Source organism: Camelus dromedarius, chromosome 4, assembly GCF_036321535.1.
Source record: "Camelus dromedarius isolate mCamDro1 chromosome 4, mCamDro1.pat, whole genome shotgun sequence".
NCBI classification, from domain to species: Eukaryota; Metazoa; Chordata; class Mammalia; order Artiodactyla; family Camelidae; genus Camelus; species Camelus dromedarius.
The window spans coordinates 66,307,263-66,331,419 of NC_087439.1; the positions used below are offsets into that span (position 1 = coordinate 66,307,263).

Genomic DNA, 24,157 nt, shown 5'->3' on the forward strand with positions numbered 1-24,157 from the left:
CCTTTGGGCAAGTTACCGCATCTCTTTACGCCTAGGTTTCCTCATCGGCAAAATGGGGGAAAGAAGAGAACCTACTAGTATTGGGTGCTGTGAGGTGTGAGGACCAAATGAGGTCATACATGAGGCATGAGTGAGGGACTTGATACACAGGCAGCCCACCATACAGTTTTTAATTAGTATCAGCAAAATGATTTTGGCATCACTTGGGATGGCCAGTGTTCTTTCACGAAGATGTGAGTGCTGAGAAAAGTGGTTTATAAATGAAAGATCTTGTTTAAAAAACAAAACAAAACTTTTCACCCTTGTTGACTTGCTGATGTGGAATAAGACTTCCACATGCATCACAGTGGGCAGCAGCCTGGGTTGAGGCATAAGCGTGGCTTGGGTCTCTTCTTATTTGCTTTCATTTTGGTTTACTTGTTTCTGTGCATTTAGCTGAATTCATCCTACTTCTCTGCTTTCTACCAGTGAGATAATGGCTCTCAGTGGTGGCTGCACACAATAATCATTTGGGGAGCTTTAAAAATCTCTATGCCCAAACCATCTAAGCTCTTAGAAGTCAGGTTGAGGGGTTTGGGGAAGGGGGGTGACTAAAAGGAAGCACGATGCATACTTCTAGGGTGCTCGTGACATTCTGATTCTTGAGGTAGGTGGTGGTTACCAGGCACCTTCAGTTTTTAAAAGCTAATTGTGATGTATACTCAGGTATGTGCACATTTCTATGTGCATGATATACTTCAACAAAAAGTTAAACACAAATCTCTGCCTGAAGTTGCACTGAAGAATCATTAAATCAAAACCTTTACTGGTGGGACCCTCGCATCAACGTATTGGTAAAGTTTCCCAGGTGATTGCAACATGCAGCCAAGGTTGAGAGCTGCCGCAGAGGTCCCACTGGCCACAGTGGGCCCAGATCTCAGAAGTGGCATTCAAGCCAATCGTAGCAAGCCTTTCTGGAGCAGACAGGAGTCAGTCGGGACTGAGCTGGGATTTGTTAAGTAGGTCCCAAATCTAAAAGTCACTGTGTGGTATTATGGGGACAAGAGCTCTGGACCTGGATAGAAATCTGGGTTTGATAGCGTCTGTCACTCTGGTTGAGAGACTGTGGGCTAGTCACATAGAGAACCTCACAGAACTGCTGCTTCCTCATCCATTAACCGGAGCTCACACCAGGACTCCTCCTTCCTTGGGTGTTCCTTCCCATCCAGCAAGCCCTCTATAAATGAGCTGTTATTATAAGATGCTGCAAATTTGCAAAGGACCCGAAAGAAGCCATTTTGTCTTTGCCTCTGATTCTGGCAGAGCTGCTAGAAGTATGTTTACATTTTCACTGCTATTGTTCCTACAACTCACCAGCTTGTACTGGATCAACAAGGAAGGAAGAGGCAGTGATTTGTTTTTGTTGCAATCAGTGACTTGCTCATTACATGTTGCTTTGCAAACGCACAGACTCACAGGCACATGGATGGGAAACTGGCCATTGTGTGGCTGCCCCTTGTCTTTAGTATCTTTGGTGAGGCTTACCTAAGTCAACCCAACTTTGCACCCCTTGAGAGAAGACCCTAATTTCTCCTGTCTGCACTTTCTGCTTCCCTCACCAATGAAGACACACAGATGGCAAATAAGCATATAAAAAGATACTCCATATTATATGTCATTAGGGAACTGTAAATTAAAATAGCAATGAGCAATTGCAAATTAAAACAAAACCAAAACTGCATACCTATTAGAATGGCCAAAATCCAAAACACTGACACCAAATGTTAGCTAGGATGTAGATCAAGAGAATCTCTCATTCACTGCTGGTGGGAATAGAAAATGGTACAGCTACTTTGGAAGACAGTCTGGAAGTTTCTTACAAAACTAAACACACTCTTATCATACATTCTAGCAATCACACTCCTGGGCATTTACCCAAAAGAGTTGAAAACTTAAGTCCACACAAAATCCTGAACACTGCTGTTTAGAGCAGATTTACTTATAATTACCAATACTTGGAAGCCACAAAGATGTCCTTCAGTAGGTGAGTGGATAAATAAACTGTGGTACATCCAGACAATGGAAATTTATTCGGATCTAAAAAGAAAAGAGCTGTTCAAACCACGAGAACAGACATGGAGCAACCATAGAATGCATAATAGTAAGTGAATGAAGCGAATCTGAAAAGGCTACATACTGTATGATTCCAACTATATGACATTCTGAGAAAGGGCAAAACTGTGGATTTCTAGGGATTGGGAGGAGAAAGGACTAATAGGTGGAGCACAGAGGATTTTTAGGGAGTGAAAATACTCCTTGTGATGCTATAATAGTGCACACATGTTATTAAACATGTATCAAAACCATAGAATACAACACTAATCACTAATGTAATTGAGGGTCCCTGGTGATAATGATGTGTCCAAGTAAGTCCATGTATTGTGACAAATGTAACACCCTGGTGTAAAACACTGATCATGGGGAAGGCTGTGCATGTGTGAAGGCAGGGAGTCTCTTCAAACTTTCTGCTCATTTTTGCTAATGTTTTATTATTTGCAATTTGTTCTTAAAAAAGGATATTAGAAAGAGAAGAAAAGAAATGCACTATCAAGCCCTGAAAAGACATGAAGGAACCTTAAGTGCATATTGCTAAGTGAAAGAAGGCAGTCTGAAGAGGCCACATACTATGCGATTCCGACTGTACGTCTTTCTGGAAAGGGCAAAGCTGTGAAGAGAGTAAAATGATCAGTGATAGTCAGGGGCTGAGGGTCCCGGGGGTGAGGCAGTGATGATTAGGTAAAACACAGGAGATTTTTAGGGCAGTGAAACTATTTTGTGAGATACTGTATTGATGGACATAAGACAGTTGTCAAAACCTGTGGAACTGCATAACACAAAGAGTGAATCCTAATGCAAACTATGGACTTTAGTGAATAATAGTTTATCAATACTGGTTCATCAATTGTAACAAATGTATCACAGTAATAGGAGAGACTGTGAGTGGGAAAAGGAGAGGATACATGGGAACTCTCTGTACTCTTTGCTCAATTTTCTGTAAACCTAAACTGCTCTAAAAATTAAGTCTATTAATTTTTTAAAATGTGCACCCCATTGCTTGACCAGCCCTGTACATATCATTTTCGTAAACAGTAAATTATCTTTGCAGAGTGCCTCTGGGCAACAAGCAGCATAGCCCACGTGCGCAGGATTTTGGAGCCCATGAGCCTTCAAAGTCAAATCCCAACTAGAGTGTGAGCAGGACCGACAGGCGGGGCGACAGAACATGGTGTGTGGAACCCTGGGCTCCCCTTTCACCAGAACCGGAGCGTCATCGAGCACATGAAGGCAGCCTAGTGGCGAAAGCACCACTCAGAAAGAAGCCACACTTGTGACTGGCTTTTTTGCCCAAATAACTTAAATTACCTAAATAAGCAAATAGTAAACACATGGTCTTCAGTTTTCCCATTGGTACAACCGAGAGTATTATTTGGTTGTTGCTGTATTGTTTTCAAGCCTTCCTTGAAGGCCTTCACAAAAACATCGAAACATTCTTGCATATGATGACGGTGAGGAAGTGGCTATGTGTGATCATATGTGAGATATCTTATTAAGGACGGAAGGGGAGGTTCTTTAGAATATTTTCCAAAAGCTCTTCTAAGCACTAGATATTTTTATTACTTTCACTGCTGCTCTTCTTCTACTTGTTACCTGAAGTTTTGTCTTAGCATCTATACCCTCCATGAATTATAAGGACCTCAGGGTTTTTTTTTTTTTTTTTTAAACTTGCTAATAAATTTCTGTTGAGTGGAGCCTGATCTCACTACTTGTTGCTGTTGAGAGTTTGTTAACCCAACAGCGAAAGCCATCTGTTCTCCCAAGAGTGGAGATTCTGTAACAAATCTTAAAATCAGAGACAAGAAGCTTTTCTCCCACTTGGGATTGGAAAGTGAAAATTCAGGAAGACAAAATAGGAGGCAGAGCTTCAGAAGGGGGTGAGAGCCCATTACGTCCTAAGGATCACAGCCGCTGAAGAAATACTTAGCAGATCAGAAAATAAGTGAAATAGGTCCAGGCGGAGTGAAACTGAATGCTTTCCTTAAGTCCCACGTGGTGACTGCTTTTTTTGTTTTCTGCTTTATGGAAAAAAAGGATTGGGAAGAGATTTCAGATTTCTTGAGATTCACTTGAATAGTTTCTACTGCATTGCTCACTGGGACAATATTCTTTTTTCTCCCCAACATGGCCAGTTCACCCATTCATTCTCCTCACTTAGCATGAAGGTGTCCCAGCACAAAAGTTCAGCAATGGCGCCTTGAGAATTGACAGGTTCATGAAAGCAAGACTGACAGGAGCCCTAGGGGTGCACCCCAAAACTGAAAGGACTCGGGTTGCAAGAACTGTCACTTAACAGTCACGGCGGGAATATATCGTTGGTAATTAAAGCCCAATTTGGATTCTGTTTTTGGAAAATGATAGCATTTGTTTTTTAGAAACTAGAGTATTTTTGGGGGGAGGAAGGGGATTCTCTCCAGTCCCATTTTAGAGCTAAAAAGGCAAACTGTTTAGAGTACAGATTTTTTTTCTTCCCGTGAATTTGTGTAGTAGACATTTCAAAATGACTAGCAGATACATAGAATACATAGAATGTTAGAGGCAAAAGAGTGCTACTGGACCCTCTGATTGAATCTCCTCACTCTATAGTTGAGGAAAATGAGGTCCAGAGAGGTTACGTGTTATGCCCAAGAGCGCACAGCGGGCTCACAAGATAAGATCTGAATCCAGATTGCCTGTGTACTGGCCAATTCTCTTCCCACTACACTATGTTCCATTTCCCAGCACCACAAGAAGATACCCATTGCATCTTGCAGAATTCAGACTATTTTTTGAAAGCTTGGAACTAAACTAGTGACTAATTAGAATACAGCATTCCACCACCTTTAAGTCACCAGCTAAAACCCACTGTTCCACGTCGCAGCACGCCCGAGGCCTTCTGGATGACCAAAGAAAGATTATTGTCTCAACTCAGTTCTCTGTGTCTAGGTACCCACAAAATGGAAATCACTTCACTTGGGGAAGAACAAGAGGACAAGATGAGATGAAAAGGAAGCATGTTTAAAATGGATAAAAGGAGGTACTTTTTTCCCACTACACACAATTGACCTGGGGAACTAACTTCAGCAGGATATTAAGATCAATGGTGCAGATTTGTGTTTTAGAAGATTAGACATTTCCCATGCATATCATCAACAGTGAGACTCAATAGGATGAAAGTAAGATGGATGAAAGTTCTCAAGCTTCAGTGCTTAAGTTGATCACCAACTGGGTCAGGTAAAAAGAAAAAAGTTGTCTACTCTGTTAAGATTTCACAGAAAGGCAGATTTGGGGGTCTTCCAGTCATTGCTACTGTGTAACAAACTACTCCAAAGCAGTGGTGTAACAGGCATTTCATTATGTGCTTGGATACTGTGGGTCAGGAATTTGGAGAGGGCACAGCAGGGATGGCCTGTCCCTGCTTCATGATGTCTGGGGCCTCAGTTGGGAAGAATGGAACAGTTGGGGGTGACTTGAGGCTGGGAACTGGAATCATCTGGAAGCTTCTTTACTCAAATGTCAGACACCTGGCCTGGGATGGCTTGAAGGCTCACTCAAGTGGGATTGTCAACTGGAGCATCTACATGTAGGTGCCAAGAGGGAGTGTCCCAAGAAAAAGCACTTCCAAAAAACAAATATTCCAAGAGAACCAGGTGGAAGCTGCATGGCCTTTTATGACCTTTCCATGGAAGCCCCATAGCATCACTCCCAACAAAGTCTCTGGGTCACAAGCCCATTGAGATTCAAGAGGCAGAGACTTAGGACCTCCTACATTCCTCCCCTATGGCAAATGGTAAGATCAGATTGCAGAAAAAAACATGTGGGATGGGAGAGGGTTTTGCAGCCATCTTTGGAAAATGCGATCTCCCAGGAAAGGGATGGGTGACGTGTGGTTGCAAGAACACACAATCGAGTAGAAAAAAACTGATGTATGAACAGACGATCACTGTACAATAAAATAAACTTCAAGGTAGTTATTTCCTTCTCTTTTATTTTTTACTTATTTATTTTTTAATGGAAGTACTGGGGATTGAACCCAGGACTTCGTGCATGCTAGGCACACACTCTACCACTGAGCATACTCTACCCTCACCTCCCTTCCTCTTCTTTTAAATGCCGCCATAAGAATTTTATTTTTCCTTTGATAAGAGTCATCCCATTTAAATTGTTTTCATTCATTTTCTGCCTTCCACTAGACTGGAATCTCCACGTATCTAGTTCTCTACTATAACCCCTGTGCCTAAAGAATTACCAAATCCCAAAGAGGTACTCAATAAATATTTGTTGAAAGAGTCGATGAGTAAAGGGCCATAATGGAGAAGTAGTGACGGGCTGTGGGAGTACAGGCAATCACAAATAACTCAGCTTGACGGAAATGACAATTGAGTGGGTCTCAAATGCTTTTGAAGGATGAATAATAGTTCTTCTGATTAAAAAAAGGGGAATAACTTCTTGTCCTTAAATCTCCTCCAGAGACTTCCATTAGCCAAGTTTAAGTGGTTCTCATCCTAAGAGTACAGACTGCATTACATGTAGTAGTTACAATGTCCTTGGTAGCAAGTGAAAGAAAACACTGACTCAGATGACTTAAAAAATAAGCAATGTATTGTATCACATAACAAGAAGGCTGGGGGCAGGCAGTTCAGGCAGCCTCAACACCACCCTTCCTCACTGGGTCAACTTAGCTCTTTCATATTGCAAGATGGCGCCCACAGTGATTGCCGTCCCATGCAGACAAAGCAATACCCCTCAGGGGAAAGGACTGCTTCTCCTTTGAAGTAAAACCTTTCCCATAAGCCCCTGACATACTTAACTCCCGTTGGCCCACACACCATCCTTTATTGGCCAGAACTGCATCCCATGCACATGTGTAACCTAAATGCTGATAAGAAGAGGAGCCACATCAGCAGTTGGACTAGGTCTCGGGGCTTGACCTGAAGCTCCTGCCTGTCCTGAAGCACAGGGCTGTGCAGAAACAGGTGGATTCCCCAACAAAACAAAACAAAACTGGGGTCTTGTTAGGAAGGAGAAAGGGGAGATGACTCGTAGGTATGTAATCAACAGTGTTTGCGGCAGTTAGGCTTGGAGAATGTTAAGGTTCTGTTCTCTTTGTGGATGAATACTACCTAACACTTTTGTTTATTCTTGTTTATGCTTTTTGCTCCTTTCCTTTCTCCTTCTGCACTAGTAGTCAGCTGAATAAATCAAGCACTGTATCAACAGGAAAAAGTGTTATGTGGAGAGTGTACATACAAATCTAATTAATCAAAAATATGGTGTTTAGACATGAGTGTACTTTCAGGTAAAAACCTTGATTCAGATGCTTCTCTTACTCCCTGATAGCCTAGTCATGCCCAGCTGTTCATCACTTGCACTGTGCTTTTTCATGACCTTGTGCCCTTTACTTGTGCTGATTCCTCTGTCTAGGAAGTCCTTCTCAGTTTTCTCACCAGTAGTGGATACTGGGGATTGCCTCTCCAGCCTCCATTCTAGCCTTCTAGCAATTTAGTTGAAATTGGAAATTGCAAAACTACTTTTTTCAGACTCCCTTGCAGCTAGGGTCTAGATCGGAAACAAGTTCAGTCAACAGGTGTGCTCCTGTGAGACCTGGAGGCAGATGCAGGGACAAGGCATCATTCTGCCTCTGTTGCTATTGGCAACCAAGTAACATTAAGTGTCATTTTAACTGTTGGACTCAATGTCCTGTCTCCGTGTCTAGTTACCAGTTTCATGGGTGTGAAGAGCAGCTACAGCAGCTGCACCAGCTCGACTTCTGGAACACAGCTTCTGTGGTGAGCCCTTTAATTCAATAGTCCAGGGGTAGCCCCCTGACTTCTGGCCCTCCAGCCCATCAATTTTGTAAGCCCATGCTTGATTCTCAGTATTAAATCTTTCTCTGTTTGAAATATCACCTAATTCATTTTCAGCCTTCCAGATAGAGCCTGGGTCTTCCCTGAGCCACCAGGTTGGGCCAGGTGCCTCCCCTGTGCTCCCACCTTGCCTGCCCTGGCAAGTCTGTGCCTCTTCATCTTTGCTCCTCTGGCATCAGGGCTTGGCTTTCAGCATGCGCAGTGTCCATATTTGCTGAACTGAAGCTTCCTCTGCCAAGATACCAGGAAGGTTCTGAAATCTAGTCTAAGCAGTACCCATTCTTAAGCCAGATCTGCAAACCCCAAAGAACAAGTTGGCTCTAGACATATCTGGGATTCTAGATGAATCCAGAGCCCTCAGCTTTCCCATACTTCAGCTCCACACACAAGAGGCCACCAGAATTGAAGATTTGACCTGATCCCCGGGAAAGGGATGCTGAGGAATGAGGAAGTTGTTTACCTCTGGAGTTACCATTTGGTGGTTCTCAGGACCCTCTACTGCTGCGCCTGTAACGAGGCCAGCAGTCAATGGCAGCATAGGCTTTAGAGTCAGGAAAACCCAAGATGGAAGGTGTGTGACCTGTGGAGCAAGTTACTTGTCTGAACCTGAGAATCTTCATCTATAAAATGGGATTAATAATATCAACCTCACAGCACAGTGCAGGCACATTGGAAATGCCCAGTTGCTATTATTATGGTCACCATTGGTGTCGACTGTGTAATCACTGTACCACAATTCTGTTACAGATTTTATAGACATATTTTTTCCTTCAGCCCACACAGACTCACATGCAATTAGGCTAGAATGCTCTGCTTTATACTTCCCCCCCCAGAGGTATTCCATTTTCCATAGTGGTGTGAGTAACCCTTTTTTGCAGAAGATCTATCTAGGCTCAAGTTTGGGGCTGTGCTGAGGAAAGAACAAAACCACTTATGTCAGTGACTCTGGACCCTAGCTGAAAATCAGGGTCGCCCAGAGAGTTGAAAACAAAACAGCAACAAAAATAAGCAAACAGAATGAAACCAAGACACAGTGCCTGGGTTACCAACCAGAGATTCTCATTTAATAAGGCCCAAGCTTCAGTAGTTCTTAAGGCTCCCCAGGTGATTGTAATGTGCGGCTGAGAGCCACTGCTCAGTGTGGGAAAGATTAGCACTTGCATCCCCTCTGGGGGAGAAGAAAGAAGCTCTTACTTTTCTATAATCTCCACCACAGTGGGGGAGGGGAGAGGACTGAAGATTATAGTTGAATTACTCCACTTATAATGTGAACAAGGCATTCTTATTATGAACCTGGATAAATGACTCATCATGTTAATCCTCTGGTTAGTGTCTTGGTTTCTCTTCTAGAGGTGTCTGATCTGATGAGAAGAGGAGTGATCATAAATGCTCCAGGACATGGAAAATGCTAGGCTGGAAATACCCGTGAGGGATTCACGTTGGCTCGTGGGTGTCCATTCCATGGCGGGCTGGTTGCTGATGTCAGGTGTGTGCACTTTGATCTGGGGCAAGTGAAGTGATCCCTGCTTTGTCATAAAATCTAGCAAATATCTCAATGGAGAGAGTTGCTGACAGCTGGGAGTGTGCTCAGACATAAAGAACCCGCATATCTCATTTTACTGGGTTTCGCAGATACTCCATTTTTACAAATTGAAGGTTTGTGAACAGCCCTGAGTTGTCAGATGATGGTTAGCATTTTTTTAGAAATAAAATGTTTTAAAAATTAAGGTATGTACATTGATTTTTTTAGACATAATGCTATTGCACATTTAATAGACTGAAGAATAGTGTAAACATAAGTTTTATATACTCTACTGGGATACCAAAAAATTCTTGTGACTCACTTTGTTGCTGTATTTGCTTTACTGCAGTGATCTAGAACCAAACACAATATCTCTGAGGCATGCCTGTACATCTAAAAACCTGTAACTTCTTTTCCCCATTATTAAAGTGATATACAAAAGAAAATAAAGAAGATCAGGAGAACAGAAAAATAGAATGAACCCAGTAGAAACAAATAATAACTAAGGCTTATAGAGTTATGAGGTTCTAGACATGGTTCTAAGCCCTTAACCATATAAATTTACCCCTCACTACAACTCTGTGAGGTGGATCACTATTCGAACTCCATTTACAGATGAGGAAAGAGGTGACTATTGGGTGACTTGTCCACAGTTAGTAAAGAACCAAGGTTTAGACTCATACTGCATTTAACGGGGTATGATCAACCTCAAAGGTACAGCTCATGAGGTAAGCTTTATCCAAGGATTCAATGCCACTTGCTAAAGTTTTAAAAGTTAATCTTAGTTGCTATTCACTCAACTGCTTATTTCACAATTACTTATTGGAGGCATCTTAATTATCAAGATTTTGAAGAGTATAGAGGCTACCTGTCTAGTCATTCTTACAGCATTGAACTCTCAGGTGTCTCAGCAGAATATACATATGTAATCAACACAGTATAGTAAGATTAGAAATGTAGTAACTATTCCCTTCTAACAAAATTCAAAACCAACACTTCAAGACTCCTGGAATGTCACACACTTAACTAGTTTGAATGTTTAGCACTATCCTCTGTATTTTCATCAATTAATAAATACACCTTGGACAATAATTTAAGCTGCATCTCAGGAATTTGGTTTTGTAGCAACATGCCTAATATAGCAGTAGTGTCTTCAACTCAGAAATTTGGTGTTTTTCATGGATGGATGGCTAGATGGCAGAACAGATGAATGAATGAACAGAGGAGAATGCTTTGCAATGTTCTAGTTGCTTAAAAATTACATCTTTAAAAATAATTTGGTGTTCTCCAGTTTGTCAAACAATAAACCCTGACTCAGGAGAAAATTTTTATTTCTGTCCTTTCCATGGGTTAAATATGTAACTTCAAGCAAGTTATTATGGTGCCAGTTTTATCTGATTGTCATCAGGGTTAACAATGAGCTAACCTAAATGAATTATTTAGCACCCTGCCTAATCCATGTCAAACAGTCAGCATATTTTAAACTGCCTTTAAAGTGAAGTAATATATGCAAAAAAAACCCCAAATTCAAATGATATGAAAAGCTATACAACGCAAAATAAGTTTCTTTTGGTAAAGTTTTCCTGTTGTTATTACTACTCTTATTAGAGATCTCCAAGCAAAAATAACCTTTTGCTGTTGATTAAGAAGGGAGAGGTTTACGGACTAGTAGATAACCTCGTTTGAGTCAGAACCAAGTGAAATAACAAAAGTATTCTGGCTAAATTCCAGCATGAGTGATTAACATTCTCCAACTTCAAATAATTTTTATTATTAGCCAACACTTGTCCTTCCCCAATAATACACATGTTGCATAAAGGCCACAGAATGAGGCAGTCTCCCTTGGCATGCTCACTATCTGTGCATACTTTCCACTGAGGATTTCCCTTTCTTTTTGATTGCTATTCCATAGCTTTACAACTCCCATTACTTTCAACCCTGGGATGTTTGCCGACACTGAGTGCCAAGTAGTTCCAAAAAACAGAAGAGATAAAATACGAGCACCTGTAGAATTCCAGGGAATGGAAGAGTAATGTACATTTTAAACATCTTTATTAACAGTTTTGATATTTGTGAAGCGATTAATATGTATTTCTTTTAACTTTGAGGCTGGGATTAATACACATATTCTTCATTATTTTCCGCAAAGTCTTACTGATAAGCAGGAGGGAGAGGGCTGTTCTGCAATTTAGTCTCCCAGTCTGTATAAATGGGATCCAGGACACAAGAACCACAGTAACCGCGGTCTATCTCAGCCCTTTAGTCCAGTCCTGAGTTCTTCGAGAACTCAGGCCCTCTTGCCTTCTTTCCGCCTTCTTCCCAGGAGAAGGAAGGGGTGGGGGAGCGGGAAATAATTCAAACCCTCTTTGTAAGCGTGTGAATGCATTTCAAGAATGCTAAACACCTCAGTCTTTCAACCCAATTAGAACATTTAGAAAAGAGGCATTTTTAGAACATTTAAAAGTTGCAGCACAGTAACCCATCTGGAGAGCGCCACTGTGCGTCCCAGCAGTCGGGGCGCTCAGCAGGTCTTCCCGCGGGCTTCGGCAGCTCGGTGCGTCCCCAATTCCCCGCGGCGCGCGGGTGCGCGGTGAAGCAGCGGGCAGCCCCCGAGCGGGGGTGGGTGGTATGCGGCGCCCTGCCCATTACAGAGCCTGGAGCCAGTGTTGCTTCTCTCTGCGGGCGACTTCGGAACTGCCTGGATTTTTAACCTGATAAACGGATAAAGGACTAACATGTCTCGAGTCTTCCCAACACAGAAAGAAAATCACTTGTCGCAACAGTAAGATTTTGTTACGAAATGCAGAAGTAAAGGTTAAAGCCTGGGAGATAACCGGTAGCACATGGGGGAGGGGCGGGGAGGAGGTGGATAAAATTGTGGACGCCGTGGCGATTTGAACGCCTACTCTGTGCCGGGCGCTCGGAATACCGCGCTGAACAAGATTGTCTAGGTTGTGGCTTTTTGGGGGGAACTATAAATAGCTTGGTTGCCTTGATCAAATTTCTAAACCTCCCTTTCTTCACCTGTGAGGTGTACTTGCCTCGTAGAATTGTTGTAAGAACTTGAGACATCCTGTATTAAGTTGTAAACAATTAACGCGCTGTCCGACACACAGTAGGGGCTCAGTAAGCATTTGTTCTCTCAACTTGAGCTCACCTGGTCTGAGGATAGCGCAGAGGGGAGACAGGAGCCACGGTTAAGACCGATTCTTTTGAGTAGTTCTTTGAAACAAGCGCTGGATTCTAATAATGCTTAGCCGCAGAGGGGGCACTGGAAGCAAGGGTTCATAAGCTAGAACATCACAGGAAAGTGAGCCCGGCACCGGTGGGCGCCGGGAGAGAACTCAGGAGAGACTTCTAACTAGGCTTTCCCGCCCCGGGTCTCAAGAAAAGCGTGATTAGCATGCGCCCCACCCCCATCGCTTCCGGGTCCGCGATTGGCCAGCGCTCCTGGGCTGCACGCTTCGGGCGGGGCCCGAGGGCGCCCCGGGAGAGGCAGAGCCTGCGGGGCAGTGGGCGGGGACGCGCGGAGAGCGTGGCAGGGCGGCCCACCAACCGAGCCCCAGCGCGAGGGGGCGGGGCTGGGGCGGAGCCTCCCGACGGGCATTAGAAGCAGGTGACCCGGGCGGGGCTGGAGAGGCCAGGCAACCCGCGGCCGTGACTCTACTGCAGCTACAGCTGCTGTTGCCGCTGCTGCGCGCCGTTTGTTATCCTCCGGAGGTGGGCGAAAGGGTGCTAGAGCGCGGGGGAGGAGTCGATCCCGGCGCGTCCTGGGAGCGCCGCCACCGCCCCCAGGAGTCCGCTGGAGCGCGGAGCCCCCTGCAGGGGAGGAGGGGAGCGGCTGGCGGGACGCGGCGGCGGGCTCCCACCATGCAGTCCCGGCGGGGCCAGAGCCGGCTGCTCCCAGTGCTGTGAGGCGGCAGGATCCTCCGGTCGCCGCACACCGCCTTTCTCTCGCCCAGGTGCTGCCAGGCGCGCTCGCCCTTCGTCCGGCCCCCGCACCCTGGTGGAAACGCACAGCCTGCCCCCGCCCCGCCCTGCCCCGCCCGGATCATGCAGGGGGCCCCGGAGGAGGAGGGGGCGAGTGACCGGTCTGCGGCGACCTCGTTTAGGGGGCGGCTCCCTCTCTGAGACGCCCCCGCCCGCTGCCATGTGCTACCTCCTTGGGTACCCAGCCTATCTCCAAACTTTCCCGATGCCAGCCCAGCTCTGAGTCGCGGTTCTGAGTGAAGTGTCCCACAGACGGAGGACCCAGGCTGGCTACGGACTATCTGCTTATCTCGGGATCCTCGGAGGTGAGAGCCCGCGCCTTTCTCTTTCTCCCTATTCTTTTCCCGGTCCCTCAGCCATTTGCCTGGGGAGACTGAGTGCTCTGAGGCTGGGGTACAGCCTGGAAGGCCCAGCGGAAAGGGAGGTGGGGTGGGAGGGAGGCGAGGAGTTGGTAGTTTAGTTTCAGGAGGTGGGAGGGAGGGAGGGAAGGGAGAGAGGTTAACTTAAGAGATTTGGAGCCCGCTTGCGGGGACTGAGCCGTTATCGCCCCTCTAACTGGGAGTGGTTTCCATTTTTCTTCTCCCTACTTTCTTTTCTAAAGAGTACTTGCGCTGGAATCTAGAGCCCTAACCGTCCCTCTCAACCCTATTCGGCGAAGAGCTGGAGAGGCAGCAGAGGCAGCGCCTTTCTGAAACAGTTTATCTTTGGACGGATTTCTTTAAAAGAAAAAGAAACCAACAGGTTGCCAGTTCCGGCGCCACACAAGTCTGCAGAGAGGGAAGCCGCGGTCCCGGTTTCCCCTGCTTGAGCTGGCCCCTTGCGGGCTGCGGCAGGCGAGGGGAGGGAGGGGGCTATGGCTCGGCCTGACCCGTCCGCTCCGCCTTCGCTGTTGCTATTGCTTCTGGCGCAGCTGGCCGGCCGGGCGGCGGCCGCCTCCAAGGCCCCGGTGTGCCAGGAAATCACAGTGCCCATGTGCCGCGGCATCGGCTATAACCTGACGCACATGCCCAACCAGTTCAACCACGACACGCAGGACGAGGCGGGTCTGGAGGTGCACCAGTTCTGGCCGCTGGTGGAGATCCACTGCTCGCCGGACCTGCGCTTCTTCCTGTGCTCCATGTACACGCCCATCTGCCTGCCGGACTACCACAAGCCGCTGCCGCCCTGCCGCTCCGTGTGTGAGCGCGCCAAGGCCGGCTGCTCGCCGCTCATGCGCCAGTACGGCTTCGCCTGGCCGGAACGCATGAGCTGCGACCGCCTCCCAGTGCTGGGCCGCGACGCCGAGGTCCTGTGCATGGATTACAATCGCAGCGAGGCCACCACGGCGCCCCCCAGGCCCTTCCCGGCCAAACCCACCCTCCCAGGCCAGCCGGGGCCAGCCTCGGGGGGCGACTGCGCCGCCGGGGGCCCAGCGATGTGCAAGTGCCGCGAACCCTTCGTGCCCATTCTGAAGGAGTCGCACCCGCTTTACAACAAGGTGCGGACCGGCCAGGTACCCAACTGTGCGGTACCCTGCTACCAGCCGTCCTTCAGCCCCGACGAGCGCACGTTCGCCACCTTCTGGATCGGCCTGTGGTCTGTGCTGTGCTTCATCTCCACTTCCACCACGGTGGCCACCTTCTTAATAGACATGGAACGCTTCCGTTACCCTGAGCGCCCCATCATCTTCTTGTCAGCCTGCTACCTGTGCGTGTCGCTGGGCTTCCTGGTGCGCCTGGTCGTGGGCCATGCCAGCGTCGCCTGCAGCCGCGAGCACAGCCACATCCACTATGAGACAACGGGCCCTGCGCTGTGCACTGTTGTCTTTTTACTGGTCTACTTCTTCGGCATGGCCAGCTCCATCTGGTGGGTCATCCTGTCGCTCACCTGGTTCTTGGCGGCTGGCATGAAGTGGGGCAACGAGGCTATTGCAGGCTATGCGCAGTACTTCCACCTGGCCGCGTGGCTCATTCCCAGTGTCAAGTCCATCACTGCACTGGCACTGAGCTCCGTGGATGGGGACCCGGTGGCCGGCATCTGCTACGTGGGGAACCAGAACCTGAACTCGCTACGCGGCTTCGTGCTGGCCCCGCTGGTGCTCTACCTGCTGGTGGGCACGCTCTTCCTCCTGGCCGGCTTCGTGTCTCTCTTCCGCATCCGCAGCGTCATCAAGCAGGGTGGCACCAAGACGGACAAGCTGGAGAAGCTCATGATCCGTATTGGCATCTTCACACTACTCTACACGGTGCCCGCCAGCATCGTGGTGGCCTGCTACCTGTACGAACAGCATTATCGCGAGAGTTGGGAGGCTGCGCTCACCTGCGCGTGCCCAGGTCCAGATGCCGGCCAGCCGCGCGCCAAGCCCGAGTACTGGGTTCTCATGCTCAAGTACTTCATGTGCCTCGTGGTGGGCATCACGTCGGGCGTCTGGATTTGGTCCGGCAAGACTGTGGAGTCGTGGCGCCGCTTCACCAGCCGCTGCTGCTGCCGCCGCCCGCGGCGGGGCCACAAGAGCGGCGGCGCCACTCCTGCCGGGGACTACGAGGCGAGCGCAGCTCTCACTGGCAGGACCGGGACGCCGGGCCCCGCCGCCGCCGCCGCCGCCGCCGCCTACCACAAGCAGGTGTCCTTGTCGCACGTGTAGGAGGCCGAGAGGGACCTGGCCGGGAGTTGAGGGAGGGAGGGAGGTTGTTTTGTTTGGTAGCTTTGCCAAGGTCACTTCCGTTTACCTTCATGGTGCTGATGCCCCCTCCTGGGGCAACTTGGAGAGAAGGGGAAAGGGGCTGGTTCAAGGGGAGTACCTGCCCCAGGACTTCGCAAAGGGGCTCAGCTCACGTCTATTCTATCTTACTGCCTTTTCAAGGGGAACCCTGTTTTTAATTTATATGTAGTTTTCTTAATTTTTAACTGTTGCATTTTGGCAACAAAATTTACCTTTGCTTTGGGGGCTTTACAGTCCTAAGGTTGGCATTATAACGACGTTCCACTGGGTTCAGGTTTCCTTGAACTGTGTGGTCTATATTGGGAAAATAGTTTCCTATTCTTGTGTCTTTAAAAATAATGTGAACAGTGAAAGTTTGGGTTGTTGTGACTGGGAAGTTGTCCCGTGTGTTTTTTCAGCTCGTTTCTCCTCCCACTGCTTAAAGTGTCCAAGATGCTTTAAGGTGAGCTACTTGTCCCTGATCATGGTTCCTAAGTTAGGGGGAACCCCAAGTCATTCCAAGGAGGGGGAGCGGGGAGCATAGTGTGGTTAGGGCCTCCCAAAAGTGACAAGGTTAGGAAGTGTTTAGAGATTTTGTGTCCATCCTATCCTAGCTTTGTTTAGCAAGCTTCAGTTTCTGTTCTGTCTTACCTGTAATTATTCTCATTCTTAACAGTGCGAGCTTTACTTCAGTAAGTTAGGGGTGGCATTACAGTGTCCGGCCGGAATAAATATTTGGAACAGTGAGAACCTGAGGGATGGTGATTGGTTGAATCTGAATTCTAGACTAAGATGGCAGCTTAGTGCCAAAGGAGTGGGTGGTTCTTAATAGGCTTCAGTGATCCCACTTTTGGAAAAAAAGAAACTTGTGTTATAATTTTGATAAAAGTAAACCTGCTCCCTTCTTCAGTAAGTAGTGATTGTGCTGAAGGGGGCTCCTTTTTAAATTCAAGGACTAAAATGGATATACCTCCTGTAATTAAGTAAATTTCCAACACTTCTCTTATCTGCTCCACCCCCTCCCACCTCTTTTATCATGTTAAACAGTCTTTTTGCTTTTCTTATTCCTCCTCTCCTGGAGAGCTGTGATTAGAAACCACACCCACCCTTGAATGAGGTGCTTAAAGGGGGCAGGTGGGGGAGGGGAGGTTGGCTGGCTACCTGTGAACAAACACTGGCAGCGGTGAGGGAAAGTAAGTGCCCCTGGACTTTGGACTAGTTTACAGCCAGATATTCCAAAAGCAGCAAGACACTACTCGGCAGTCTCTGAAAATAAGTGAGACCCGTAACACACTTGCATAAGTTTTTAAAGTAGGGATCAGTGTAGCAATAGGAAAGGTGTCCCTACCCCTACCACACTTGAATACATTTTTTTCCTCCTCTTCTGAGAAAGCCTGTATATGTTGATGAGCACACACACACTTTACTGTTAGAGTTCTGTTTGCTTTTCTAATCTGTTTAACCATTTCCTCATTCATATATGAAAGCCTATGTATTGATGAATACACACATACAAACCCCCACACCTGCCCCCCATACACTTCACTATTAAAAATTCTGTTTGCTTTCCTAATCTGTTTAGCTATTCATTCATGAAGAGTGTGAGGCCATTACTGGGGAAGTGGGTGATGGTGCATTGGCCAGCAAAATACCAATGACCAGAATGGAGTGGGGACTAAGTTTAAGAAGCTAAAATGGCAAAAGCAATTACAATTTGAGAATGCCTCCCTTAGAAAACAAGTCTAGGGATTTGCCCTTCTTTTATACCAAAGTTGGAAAAGTAAGATTAAGCCCAAGTCAATTTTTACTTTATGGTTATGAAGAACAAGTGCATGGTTTTCATAGTGGATTTAAGCACTTTGCTGGTGGGGAGAAGCCTGGTATTATAGTTTTAATGGACTCTCAAAAGCTGTTCACATTTATAAAAATTCACTGCCCTTATGCACTCATCCTGTGAATCAAAATTCAAATGTCAGTAGATTAAACAAAACCTAGTACACAGAACTACAGAACTTTTTTTAACATCTAATTCCTCTGCTTATTCAGAAGCTTCTTAGCACCTTGAAATAGATCCCCTGCCTGTGGGCCAATTCCTCTCCAAGTTTTCAAATGAGGACCTTTTCTGATCACCTTGACCTCCTCCCTCATTTAACTTGTCTTCCCAGAAAATACATAGGTTATTCTGCTGCCTTTGGTCATTATGCTTAATTTGGGTTCTCTTGCTTCCTGCTTTTTCTTTGTGGAGGAATCTAAAGATGATGCTGAATGTATCTGAAAGTTGTGGGATGAAGTGGGCAAAGTGATTTAATTTCTCCTTTAAAAACTTAATTTTTTTGTTTTGGCAACATGCCAAACCTAAAAAGACCCATTTACTTAAAAAAAATAAGACAGTTAAGACAAAGGCTACTAAGCCAAGGAGAAGCAGTACAGGTCATGCATTTGGGGTCTAGTTCCAGACCAACTTTCAGAGGTGCCTCTCCTTTTCAGTCTCTGTTCTCACCCCTGCTCTCCCTCTCCCTTCCGTCAAAGATAGAGCCCACCTGCTTCCTTGAAGTCCTATCAAGGAAGATCTGCCCCACCTGCTACCCAAGGCAGAGAGGTCCGATCTACTTATGCTCAGCCCCTATTTCCATCCCACACGCTGTTTTCTCCTGATTTGCATTTTTATTAGGCAAATGATCCATTCTCTTGAAAATTATAAAATGAAAGGTTGTGGGTGGTTTAGCAACTTCTTCACAGCCAGCTTTGTGATTTTGGAGAGGATTTAGGGCCCAGTTTAGCCTCACATGTACAGCGTCCAGGCTTTCCCTTTCACAGTTCAGTTTTAAGCAACATCTCCCTCATAGATCAGGTGTTAAAGATTTAGAAGAAACTAATATGTGACCACTCAGTGAATCAGTTGACCAGACTTTAGGTAGTCTTTTTAATTTATATTTCCCTCCTCACATTTTGAAGTTGTCTAAATTGGCTGAAAATAAGTTTTCTTGTTGCCTTATTGGTTTATCCTCGCAAACCTTTGTCATTGTTTCTTTCACGTGATCATTTCCAGTGATGAGCCTGTGTGTGTGTGTTGTGTGCAATTTGTGCGCATGTACAAGCTTAAATAATGTGCCGACAGCACTGTTTCCAAGCTGGCGTTCATTAGGCCGTTTCCTCCTGGGCCAGGGCTGCACTGATCCTGACACCAGCTGGCAGGAGAAAACCTCCTGGATCCCACATGGAACCTTAATAACAGCATCCATGACCCGCACTCCCAAGTACAGAATGGGAACCCCAGAGCTAGGAAATGTAGTTGTGTATTTTAATGAACTACTTCTCCTGCTAAACAGGCTTCTTTCACTTCTGTGCTCTAGGGAAACACCGAGGGAGGTAGGAGAGACAAAGCTTTGAATAACTGCTTTCTAACACCGAATGTGGCAAACAGGACAGAGAACATCACAAATCTAGGCAGGTGTGAGGTACAGTGGCTGAGGATTGCCTGCTCCCCCTGCATGCCCTTTCTTGCCTCCAAAGTCCAGTCAAGTGATTCCGGGAAAGAAATATGCCTGGGTTAAGGAGGGTGGTTCTGAAAGAAAAAGCTACCAAGATATCAAAGCTGGGTGAAGGGTAGGCAGGATGAAAGTAACTAAGTAACCGGACTCAACTCTCAAAAGCTTCTAGCAGCTTGATGACAATTACAGGATTTATCTCAGCCAGGATAATGTCTGTGGTACATCATTTGAAGACAATATTACTTCATGTTGTTACAAACTGTATGTATAGTATGTATGTGTTGTGGGTATGTATATAAATAATATACTATATATATGAGAGATTTAGTGACTTTTGATACGGGTTTGGTGCAGGTGAATTTATTACTGAGCCAAATGAGGCACATACCGAGTCAGTAGTTCAAGTCCAGGGCATTCAGTACTTTTTATGATTTCCATATATGTATAGTGCCTATCCCATGCAGTGTCGTCAGTGTCATTGTCAAATCCAGAACTCATAAATAAGAGCCAGCGATACTTTATTTGTAGACAATCAACTTGAATCTGTAAATTATTACTGGCAGATGATTATAATTTTGAATTCCTAACACTAACAAAAGGAAACCCAGAGCATCCTGATAACAAGTTTTTTGTTTCACTTGGATCCTGGGTCAGTAGAATAGTAATTGTATGTGGTTATGTTAGTCTCAAAATACTTAATTTACTGACCATATTATTTCAGAAAAATTTTGTATGTATTATATTTGTGGGAAGGTTAAATAATGGTTTGAGATTTTTATCAAATATGGAGAGTAGTTATTTATGAAAAACAAAGAAATGTCTATTTTTGTTTCTTTGTTCCCAATTAATGTAGATAAATTTTAAAGTGCATTAAAGCAATGGCAAAGAAAATAAAAAGATGCTGTACACGTATTTTTCTCCTCGTGCTTTTACGGAGAGATGCACTGCTTTCTAAGAGTATCTGAAGGACATATGTGGATTCTAACTTCATGATCATATTTCTCAGATGTACTTAAAATATAAGTGGCAATGTTTTTACTAATAATAAAAACAAGCAAATTCCAATCACCAGAAGCAGAACTAATGAAAACATGTTTTACTTGAATATACTTCATAGGTGTCTCCTGCTGATCCTGTGACTGCTTTACGATTCACTTGAATGAAGGGAAATACGCATAAGAACAGAGACATTGCGTGAGATTGTATTCTGTTTTATTAACCCTCTGTCTATACTCTCTGAAGCAGTTTAAATAGAGGTGGTGCTGTTCTGTGTGTCTGGTTGGGGGACAGGAACTCCCAAAACTTTATCACTCAGCAGTTAGACCCACCACTTAGTATTAAGGTCTAATACAGTTGGTCAGGGAGCTCAGATAAGAGGATATATAGTTCTGTATCTGTGGGGGATTGGTTCCAGGAGTCTCCCTCTCCCCCCAGATACCAAAATCCACAGATGCTCAAGTCCCTATATAAAGTGGTAGAACTTGCCTGTAAACCTACACATGTGTATCTTCCCACCCTCCAATATACTTTAAATCATGTCTAGATTACTTAAAATACCTAATACACTGTAAATGGTATGTAAATAGTGCAGTAAATATAACAATGATATGTAAATGGTTGGTGATGTGCAGCAAATTCAAGTTTTGCTTTTTGAAATTTTCTGGAAATTTTTTTCTCCGAAGTATTTTCAATCCACAGTTGGTTGAATCCATTCATGCAGAATCTGTGGATACAAAGGGCCAACTGTAAATTGATTTAGAGTTGGCCTCTCCCTGATAATCTGGACAGAGGCGTAGTAAACCTGAGATAATGTAATTTAGTGTGAGTGCTGTGAGCATAATTAGATTGTAAATTTTAGGGAATTTGGGAGAAGAGTAGAATATACAGCAGTTGAGCTGGTCCTGGTGGAGGAGCCGCTGTCTTACATGCACAGGTCTCTGTAGCTGGCATGTCTTCCCAGTGCTTTATCATTGCTTATTGTCACTGTCACCTTTTCCACTGAGGGGACTACTGGACTTAGGTTGGAGAGATAGATAATGCTTCTTTTAATGATTTAATTACAGAGCCCTTTCATTTGTCACCTCTAACAGAATGAAAGGCAGTAGGTAATCATGTGCAGATATTTGGGGGTTAAACTAGGGATTCAGATTCCAGCTCCACCATGTATGGGCTATAAGATCCTGGACAAATTACTTAACCTCTTAGTACTTAATCTGTGCACTTGATCTTACTACTTTCTTATCTGTGAAAGGGGGATAATAATAATACTTATATTTTAGGGTTGAGACGATCTTAAGGACTAAGTCAGGTTAAGGTAAGTAAACAAGGAGAAAGGAGCCATTCAGGTGTGGAATAGAAAGGGAATTGAAAGCCTAGTTTTTCAGATTTCAGTCTGCATAAGAATCCTTTGGGGTTCCTTTAAAAATGCAGATTCCCAGGCTTCAGCTACAGGAATTGAGATTCAGTAGGTCTGGGGCCCAAGAAGCTGGGTCTTTGTTTTGTTTTAGTAAACTTTTAGAATTATTTTAGGTTGCAAAGATACACCCATTTTGCCCTAAATTATTATAGCACATTTGTCAAAACTAAAAAGTCAACATTAACACTTACTGTTAACTCCAGAATTCATTTGGATTTCACCAGATTTTCTGTCCTTGTCTGTTCCAGGATTCCATATTGCATTTAGAGAAGCTTCATTTCTTACAGGCACTTTCAGCTTGTGAGAGGCAGTTGGCCTGGGGACCAGTTTGCAAACCACTAGGACATGTGAAGGACTGAACAAGGTCGAATTGCCCTATCTTCATGTTGGGAAGATGAATGCAATTTTGAAGCAGAAAGGAATAAACTGGTGGAGGTAGATTCTATTGATAACGTTCTTGAGGACCTTAGGCCCTGAGACTGTCACTGAATTTCTCTAATCACATTACTTAGATCCCTTCACAGCAGTTAACAAGAATCACCCAACATGTTTCTTTTTAAAAGAACAATAACCTCTTCTGACTCAGGATTCCTCTTACTTTCTATAATTTCACTTTGTTAGTTCTTTCTGCACCGTAGAGATCCTAAACCACAAACTTTTAAAGTTTGCTTCATATCCAGTACCTGTTCTCTCATCTGCCAAATCTCTTTAAAATAGAATAGTGGAAACGGCCTCAGAAACCAAACAGTTGGCACCTGTGTACTCAAGGAATGGGCTTCACCCAAGGGCTCCTAGGTTTTTTTTTATTCCTGCTGGCGTAGTGTCAAGCTGACCAGGTTGGTAAATGGCTAACAGTTAAGATTTTAGGTAATCTGATCCTTATTTTCAAACATGCTGGGTATATTCTATGATTCTGCATAGAAACTAGCACTTACTTGGGAGAACCTATGCCAGCTGTCAAGTGCTTTTCCAAGTAGGTCCATACTCAAGAATGCAGCTTCTGGGTGAGGGAACACTCCTAGTCATTTTATATGTGGTTAGAAAGAAGGCTTGGGTGATGAAAGATTTTAGCTAACCTACATGCTGTAGGTAAACATTTCTTTCCAAAAACATTGCATAACCTGAATACAGAATGAATTGTTTTCCAGTAAATTCTGGCTTCAGCATTTTTTTTTAAATTAAGGAATGGTATATTTTATAGATGGGGAAAACTAAACCAAGAAATGAACCTTCAGCTATTATAAAACCAGGATTTAGTGCTGCTGAATTTCAGTAATGTATGGGTATATGGGTTATGTAGGAGTAAATGCGGAAAGAACGTCATAATGGAATCTGACACAGGATAGAAACACTGGGCCCTAAGAAGTTGTCTTAGAGTGAACCATATGAAATTGCTGATAGGCAACCATTTTCTGACCTGCTAAAGTGGCAATTCCATTTGGTTCAAAAGTAATTTCAAACCTTTTGTCTTTTCCTTGTAAAGAATACTCAAAAGTTCATTTCACAATATACTAGAGTTAAAATTTCATTGAGGTCAGTATTCCAATAGAAAAAAAAAAACTAAAAATGAAAATAAGTTGGGAGTTGAGGTGCTCAGATATTCTTTTAGTCATTATTTTAGGGAACCCCCTTCCTAGGTATAGAACCCTCAAAACTGTCATAATTGCCACCTACTGGTAACTAGTTTCCATGCCCCACAATATTTGTCAGAGAATCTACTTACAGTGATGTTTATATTTTTACCCTAAATTGACTCAATTTCCCATTTCTCAAAATGGCTGTATTGCCTTCTAGAATTAAAGCCAAAGGGGAAAGAGCAATTTTTAGCAATCCTTCTTTTCTACCAATTTCTTGAAGCTACAGTCCTGTCCAATGTCCCTCCCCCAAGGTTTTTTTTTCTTTTCTTTTCAACTTTCACCACTCAAGATATGTCAGATTTCTGCCTAGTAATTGGCATATTATTACAGGGTGCAAACTATCTTATAAACAGTATTTGCGATATTTTTTCCCTTCTGAACTAAATCAGATAGTTTCTCCTTATCAGCAATTTATCAAGAACAAAGTTAAAGATTTGACCTTAGGTAGTGAATGAAGGTGGATGAAAATAAAGCAGTACTG

General features: G+C 44.6%; 1 protein-coding gene across 1 annotated transcript; it reads left to right on the forward strand.

Moving 5' to 3' along the window:
• Nucleotides 1-13,069: 13,069 nt before the first annotated feature.
• FZD5 (frizzled class receptor 5) lies at nt 13,070-16,984 on the forward strand. Its single transcript, XM_031451909.2, has 2 exons — nt 13,070-13,757; nt 14,054-16,984. Exon 2 carries the CDS (start codon nt 14,306-14,308, stop codon nt 16,073-16,075), a length of 1,770 nt encoding a protein of 589 aa, XP_031307769.2. The 5' UTR covers nt 13,070-13,757; nt 14,054-14,305; the 3' UTR covers nt 16,076-16,984.
• Nucleotides 16,985-24,157: the final 7,173 nt, after the last annotated feature.